Source organism: Cannabis sativa, unplaced genomic scaffold, assembly GCF_029168945.1.
Source record: "Cannabis sativa cultivar Pink pepper isolate KNU-18-1 unplaced genomic scaffold, ASM2916894v1 Contig2, whole genome shotgun sequence".
Lineage (NCBI taxonomy): Eukaryota > Viridiplantae > Streptophyta > Magnoliopsida > Rosales > Cannabaceae > Cannabis > Cannabis sativa.
The window spans coordinates 859,930-868,424 of NW_026870038.1; the positions used below are offsets into that span (position 1 = coordinate 859,930).

At 25.6% G+C, this 8,495-nt stretch overlaps 1 protein-coding gene across 1 annotated transcript; it reads right to left on the reverse strand.

Annotated features, from left to right (window-relative positions):
• Positions 1 to 4,311: 4,311 nt before the first annotated feature.
• On the reverse strand, positions 4,312 to 6,215 carry LOC133033035 (heavy metal-associated isoprenylated plant protein 9-like). The gene is made up of 5 exons (XM_061107569.1): positions 5,881 to 6,215; positions 5,574 to 5,772; positions 5,309 to 5,481; positions 4,986 to 5,076; positions 4,312 to 4,834 (listed from the first exon to the last, which is right to left on the reverse strand). The coding sequence occupies exons 1-5, from the start codon at positions 5,902 to 5,904 to the stop codon at positions 4,347 to 4,349; spliced, it is 975 nt and encodes a 324-aa protein (XP_060963552.1). The 5' UTR covers positions 5,905 to 6,215; the 3' UTR covers positions 4,312 to 4,346.
• Between the last annotated feature and the right edge of the window lie 2,280 nt (positions 6,216 to 8,495).

Here is an 8,495-nt window from a genome sequence, read left to right on the forward strand (position 1 = left end):
TATAGATATATAAGAAGGTTTTGATGCATGATTAATTATGAGAGACAAAAAGACAAGTGAAGATGTCATATAGTAACTCTGCCGACTTATTATATATATATATATATATATATATATATATATTTATATAATATGGTCTCTGTTTGGCTTTTATATATATGGATGAGTCAGATCTCAACTGAATTAATTTAAATAGAAGAAGAAGAAGAAGAAGGTGTAGGGTATATATATAGGGTCTTATATAATTATTCCCATGTGAAACCCACACCATTACATATATAACATATTATTATTTCTTTCTTTCTTCCAAAGAATCGAATTATATAAATATATATATATATCAGTCCCACACCAATTACGTCAGATTTTAATCCTGTCTTTAATTCTCACATGTGACATCCACAACCACAAACATATATACTCTTTTATATCATCATATATTTATATTTTTAAAAAATATACTAGTAATTCTCTTACTATATTATTATACTAATATATATCTGCTATTTAATTTTTACACTCAAAATAAATCAACAAAAACCTATTATTATTTTCATCTAACACCATTCATTATTATTTTATTTATTTCATCTAAGATACAAGAAGTTAGAAAAGATAAGTTTTATAATAATTTTTTTCTTAAATTCGTTACCATATTTACTTGATCATTAATTTGACACTAATAAATTTCTTGTTTGCAAATATATTAGAGGACAAAATACACTTCAATAACTTTCCAGGGCATGACAATTAATAAACTTTTATAAATAGAAGAAATCTCTTCACTTTACCTTTTGACTTTTCTCTAACCAATAACAATAATATTAAACCACCTCTACGTGTATATATATATATATACGTATATATTAATTATTATATATATTTGTCATATCACAACACTGTTAAGATTACTTAGTTGGATGATAAAAAATAAAATAAAATTGTTAAATTAGCTAGATGCTTTTGTTAGTATAAGAAAAAGATAAGATATAAAAAAGTGCATGCATGCAGAAAACTTTATAATAGATATATATATTATATGACACTGCAAAGAAAAGATAAATAAAACTTTTGTAAATTTTTTATGTCTTTATATATTTATTGGAACACAACACAGTACAGCTAGAGACCCTTCAGCATATTTTTATGTGTTGTTAGGTATGAAAGGGGCTTGTTATGGATATGGTGTACCAACAAGCTTATAATATAGGTCGGTTTGGCCTCATTTCATTTCTACTCATTAATACATTATATATATATACACCATAATAATAATAATAATAATAATAATAATAATAATAATAATAGAATCAACAGTGTGATAGTGGCAGTGGTCACTTGCTTGGTACCTTGTAGAGTGTTTTTTTTTTTTTTTTAATTTATTTTACCACGTTGTGTTATAGTTATAATATTATTATATCCGTAAATTTTTTTAAAAAATTTAAATAATTTATAGTGTCGAAAATATATTTGAAATTTTTTAAACATGTGCGTGGTAAATTAAATTTTAAAAATTTAATTAAGATAATGTTACAACTATAACAAATATCGTCATATTTTTTTTTAAAAAAAAAATATTTAGTATTAACATGTATTTTCGGATACAATAATTAAAAAAAATATTATATATAATAGGAAATTGTCATATAGAATTGAAGATCATTAACTTTTGTGTACTTAAATTGTATTCATTTAATTTCAACCTAACATAAATTTAATAATAAAAAAAGATTGATGATTAATAGGATCACCCATCAACATTAGCCTCATCTATAAGAGTGGCAAAATGGATATCAACACAATACACAAATATGAATACGAATACGACATAAATTTTATGAGTTGGGGTTGGGAAAATTAGACGTTGCTTAAAAATGAAGCGACACGACTTTATACTGTGCAGGCAGTATTTTTTTACTTTTTTACTGTGTTTTTTTTATAAGTTTCATACTACAGTATACTGTGTTAAGTTTTCACTGTTGTTCTACTGGTGTTTTTAATTAGTTGTTATACTATTGTTTTGAGTTGTTCTGTTTTGTGTTTTACTGGTGTTTTATAAAAACACAGTATTTTTAAAAAAAAATTCCGTGTGATAGTATTTTTGTAAAAGTTAATCCAAATTTCAGTATTTTTGTAAGTTTCCCAAATAAAAATAGATCAAACATTACACAACCCGCTTAATATGAATTTGACACGTAATTTAATGTGATTTTTTTTCAATAAAAAACATTTTTTAAACATAATAAAAATTATAAATAATACAAAATTCTACATAGAAACTCCTATAACAACTAACGAAGCAACCTAAATCGCAACCAAAATCCGTATAACAACCCACATAGAAACTACCGGGAAAACTACCTGAAAAACCCAAACTGTAAATTTGAAGAAAAAAAAGTTAAAAAATAATATTTGAGAAAATTTCCCAAATATATATTTAGTGATTTATTTTTTTTTTAAAAAAAAATTAAATTTTCTTTAAAATGAAATAAAACTTAATATTTTAATTTTTTTTATTTTTATTATATATATATATATAAAAAAATTATATATATTGTATGTAAGTTTTTTAATAGAACATAAATTTATCATTTTTTTTTTCTCCTTTAACTTTAATAATAGCGAAATAAGTTAAAGTGGGTCAACACAAACACGATATAATTTTTTACAAGTTGAGTTTGGATTGAGAAAACTAGATATGGGTCAAAAAACAGTTCGACATATGCTTAACACGAAATATAGAAATGAATTACATAAAATATAACACAAACACAACACGATAATACGTTTTGCCAAATATTTACAACTATATACTTGATGTATAGATATTAATATTAATTCAGTGTACGTACGAAATGTCTCATTCACAATCACCGCCATAATATATATATACATTTACGAATATTATATATAGTAAAATTTGAATATTAATACACCTGAAAATATATGCTATAATTGATTCAATTTTCGTATTAAACTCTTTTATATCATATAGGACTACATGTAATTTATTACAAGGCTTTCATGAAGGATCAGTCATTAATTTACTTTATTATATTGATTAATTATGTAATGTGCATTTGTAATTGTACATATATATATATATATACTTTGTTCAAATTCTTTGATAGCTAGAAATGAGCTAGCTTGGTTTCTTGTTTGAAGGCATCACTCGCTTCTTCCGTAGGGTTGCCCCCGATCTGAGCTCGTTGAGGTAATTAAAGTTTGGGAGGCGCTAAGTTAGATCAAACAAAAAAGATAGTAGTTACTAGTTTGTGACCCTTGAAACTGACTGTTTGGTCGTGGTACGTACAAGCGATATAAAGCCTCATTAATATGATTTCTTTATTTTGTCAAATTATTAAAGTGTAAATCCTTGCTTGTTTGGAAAATGTTTCCATTTCTTTTATTAAACATTAGTATACTCATTCATTTACAAAAGTTTTTAATTTGTATCCATACCGTATGTTTAGTACGAGAGATGTTCCAATTAAATTACACTTTTCTGTTTAGTAGCAAAATTTGAAAGTTAATAAAAATTAATTATCTGTAAAAAAAAAAAAATCTTCGGGCTTTGAAAATTTCATCTATTTATTATTATTATTATTATTATTATTATTATTATTATTATTATTATTATAGAATAAGGTATAATAATGTTTACAATTTGGTTCTTATTTATTAATTTGGATATAGTATTAATTTTTCATATTGACTATGCAAAAACAATTTTTTCTCTCCAAAAGTGCATTGCATGCATATATATCTCTTTTGAAAATATAAAGAAACCATTAAAACTAAAAAATTGAAGAAGAGAATATATAAAGAAAAAGTTTGGTATTTAATATTTCATATTATTATTATTATTTTATATAATTACACTACACATGTATACCCAAAGATTCATTATTATCACATTTTAAATTTAGTAGTATGAATCAATTGGTCGAAATATAAAATATTCAAATTAATTTAAACTTTAATAATATTCAAATTAAATTCTCTTAATTAACATGAATCAAACAAACAAAGACAATATTAATTGGTACGTATACTCTTTGCAAATTAATAGAGAAAGAAAATATATTTAATAAATATACAAAATAACACTCATAATTAATAATAACAATAATCATAATAGCTCTAATTAATCATTAAATCAATTAATTAATAATTAACCATTATTCATTACTACCCACCAAACTTGTTGACATTAAAAATACTATCATCACAAGTACTGGTTATAATTATAATTAATTAGTGGTAGTAATAATATTCATCATACATTGTACATCTTAATTATTTTTTTTTGTTATTATTATTATATATAATTATTATTATTATTATTATGAAATGCAACATGCATTAGGATTCTCATCACTAAACAACTGAGGAGCTGGGATTCTTTCAATAACATAAAGAGGTTGATAATAGTGAATCATTCTCTTCATATTCTCTTCATCAACACTTCCATACCCACCATTATTATGGTTCATCATCATCATCATATCTTCACCATTATTATTTTCCTTATTTTCTTCTTTACTTGCTTGATCTTGATCTTCTTGTGGTTTTTCCTCCTCTTTCTTTACTTCTTCTTCCGGCGGTGGTGGTGGTGGTTTATTTTCTTCTTCTTTCGATGGTGGTGGTTTTTCAGCCTCTTCTTCTTTCTTTTCAGGTTCAGGTTCAGGTTCGGGTTCAGGCTGAGGCTGTGGGATAATAGTGGCTTGTTTCTTTGTGCGTCGGTAAACATATTCCACTAATTTGGTTGCGTCCATTGTTCCTGTTACTATGACTTTCCCACTACTCAGCTCAGTTACAGCTGTTTGAACTCCTACATTATTATAATTAAAAAATTATATCGTTATACATAAAATATGCACTAAAACATTACACACTTGCAATTTTAAAAAATCACTATCACAATATACTCTTAATTTTTTTTTTAAAAAAAAAACAATAAACTTTGTTGTTGTTGTTTTTACCTCTCATTTTGAGTATCTTGCTCTTAAGTTGGTTTGCACAAGCCTCACAGTGCATATTTACACTAAGTTCAACAGTAACTGGTCCATCAACCTGTAGTAATAATTAATATTGTAAATTAATAAATTAATTTCCATAAAATTAATATATAAATATATACAAGCTCGGTTTTAGACATATACAGGTTAGGCCTGTATCTAAAATCTACTTAATCCAAAAATAAAATTAAAACGACCCATTAATTTTACCCTAAATAAGAGCTAGTATTTTTTTTTCAATGATCCATTTAATTTCAAGGTCGGCCCTATTATATATATTTATATACCTGTGAAGTGACAAGTTGAGGCATAGGTTCACCCTCAGCAGTTGGTAATGGGGACAACACTTTAGCTCTTCTTTTAGTCTTTTTCATGATTTTGTTGCACACTGCTTGAGGCTCCACTATTCCCTTTATACTCACTTCATTTTTACCAAAATCTATACCAACTGCCTCCACTCCTAATATAGCCAAAATATATTATAAATAATAATTATATCAAAAATTAATTAACTAAAAAAATTATGTTAATTTTAATTAATTAATTAATTACCTCTAATTTTCATTAAAGACCTTTCAATTTTCTTAGCACAACCTACACAATGTAAGTCAATAAACAAAATAAAAGGAGATGGTGGTGGTGGTGGTTGTGGTTGTGGTTTAGCCTCTTCTTCTTCTACTTTCTTTTCTTCTTTATCTTCTTTCTTCTCTTCAATTACTTCAATTGGCTTAGCTTCTTCTTTAGCTTGTTCCTGAAAATATATTCAAAATTAAAGAAATTATAATTTTGGTATTAGTAAAAAGAAAATTCTAAAAAATGGTAAATATATGCAAAAAAAAAAAAAAAAAAAAACACTAACTTGTTGCTTAGCTTCTTCACCCATTATTTTTTTCTTCAATAATAATGTAATAACCTTTTATAACTGATCAAACTTGAACACAAAAAATGTATGAGAGAATTATATATGTAATGATATGGATATATATATATATGGAGTGTACTATACTACTAGAGAGGTTTTTCTCTTCACATGAAAAGGAAAACTATGTGAAATTATTCCTCTTCTTGATCACATGTGTTGCCACTAATAAGCATACAAAAGAAAAGTTTATTATTTTATTATTACTATATTTTTTTTGAGGATATTATTTCAAGTTCCAAAAAGCTGAATTAGCTAGTAAAAAAAGAGAGGGAGAAAGAAATGGAGTTAGGGGTGGCAAATTTATAGAAAGAGAGAGAGAGAGAGATTGAAAAGGGGTTTGGAGAGTGTTCACACATGTGTAAGATCCTCTCCTATGTGGACAACCTGGATACCTTTAGTTCCAAGGAAAGAAAAAAAGGGAGAAAGTAAAAAATTATGACTAATTTTTTAATCAATTCATTAATTAGTAATTTGTTTATATTGGTAAGTAGTTGTTGTTTTGCCACATATAGATGACATTGAATATATATATGGAAGAATATTGTCATTAGGTATTAGTAGTGCCTAATATTTTTTTATAAGTAATGTCTTATGATTAGTTAACAATTTTCTTAAAAATTATTTTCTTAAATTATATAAAACTCGATACTTAATTACACCAATATGGCATGACACTGAAGATGGTGCTAGACAGTAAACACTAATTCTCATATGAGAAATGCTATAATGCATGCATGGTATTTAATACTCTTTTCAGTGTCATACTGTTATTGGTGTAATTAAGTATCGGGTATATATATATATAATTTAAGAAAATAGCTTTTAGGAAATATAATTAGCTAATCGTAAGACGTCATTGAATGTGCTTTGTTGGGTACTAATAGTGCCTTTTAGTAATTCTCAAATGAGAAATGCTATAATGCATGCATGAATTTTAACAAATTATACTGCTATTGGTGTAATTAAGTATCGGGTCTATATAATTTAAAAAAATAGCTTTTAAAAAATATAACTAACTAATTAATTGTAGGACACCCCTGAAGGTGTTGGGCACTATTAGTATTCGATAGCAATTAATGCTATAAGGTACCGATTATCTAATACCTTTTAGAAATGGCATTTTGCTATTGATAATTAGCGATATTTTCTAAAAGTTATTATATTAAATTATATGAAACTCAATACTTAATTACAAATAGTGATATGATAACCAGCAAAGTACTAAATAGCATTTCTCATATATAAGTTGTTCAAAGTTTACTTGTTATTCAAGCTACCTTGAGTTCTATCCTCAATTTTGAGAATTCCCAAGTACCAATTTAATTCTCTTCTTTGTATATAGAATGAGGATTATATATATTTAGATATATATATATGTACGATTAATTTTCAATAAGTAAAATAATAATATTATAAATGTATTTTGTTTTTAAACAAACTATTGGAAAATAGGGCTGTACATCGGTCGGTTTAGTCGGTTTATACTATATATTTTCCAACCCAATATAAAGATCGGGTTATAAAATTCTGCATGCAAACTGCCCAATTTAAAAAAAAAAATTTCTGGACCCGACCGACGGGTTGGGCGGGTTGGGCGGGTTAACCCGCCCAAACCGAATTAGGATTTTTTTTTTTTTTTCGCATTCAACTAAAATAAAAATTAATAACATTAAATACATAATATTCCAAATCTAAATTCAATTTAGGGATTGGGTTTTTTTTAATATATATTATATATTATTATATATTATATAATATATATATAAAAAAAAAAAAAAAACTCTTAATCGGGTTAAATCGGTTTGGGCGTTCATTGGGCATTTTGGGGTCAATCAATTTAGAATTTAATTGGGCGGTTTAGAATTTTGTCAAGTTATGTCGGTTTGTATTTTTTTTCGGTTTTGTCGGTTTGGTTTAGTCGGGTTATTCGGGTTGGGCGGTTTACGAAAATTTCTGTACAGCCCTATTGGAAAAGTAGTTTTAATAAGTAAAATCGTTAATTAAGCAAAGGAGTTCACATTGCAAAACCAACCAAGTTTTGGGATAGATGAAAGGTGGAGATCCACACATTTACAAAAGATACTCACATGGGTTTGCAACCACATATTTACAAAGCTTAATAATAATAATCTCTCTCTTCTTTTTTCTTTTCCCTTCAATAATTTTCTTTTCAATTATTATAGCTATGTCTTTTCTTTATACAGTCATTTTAAAAAGAAAATCTATCAAGTAACTTCTTGAATATGCAAAATAGTGACAAAATATTTTAAATATAGAATGATTTTTCTCTTTCCTTCTTGAGGTGTAGTCACATTTTTAGTGGCAACAAAAAAAAAATTATTAAAAAGATATTAATGAGATATAAAAATAAAATTATATAAGATAATAATAAAAAATATAAATTTTATAGAGATGAAAAAAAAGCATTAAGGTCAAAATAAAACTATGTAGAATAATAATAAAAATATATAAAATTTATGGGAACAATGTTTTCACTTAAAAATAAGAATTTTTGTAATTATTTTCAAATTTACTAAAAGTCCTCATGGTGG

Bases quoted from the DNA above. Each gene is read 5' to 3' on its own strand.
- LOC133033035 (XM_061107569.1), bottom strand. From the start codon at position 5,904: ATGGGTGAAGAAGCTAAGCAACAA. The intron at 5,077-5,308 runs GTATATAAATAT...TTATTACTACAG, and splicing joins CTCAACTTGTCACTTCACAG to GTTGATGGACCAGTTACTGT. The intron at 4,835-4,985 runs GTAAAAACAACA...ATAATAATGTAG, and splicing joins CAAGATACTCAAAATGAGAG to GAGTTCAAACAGCTGTAACT.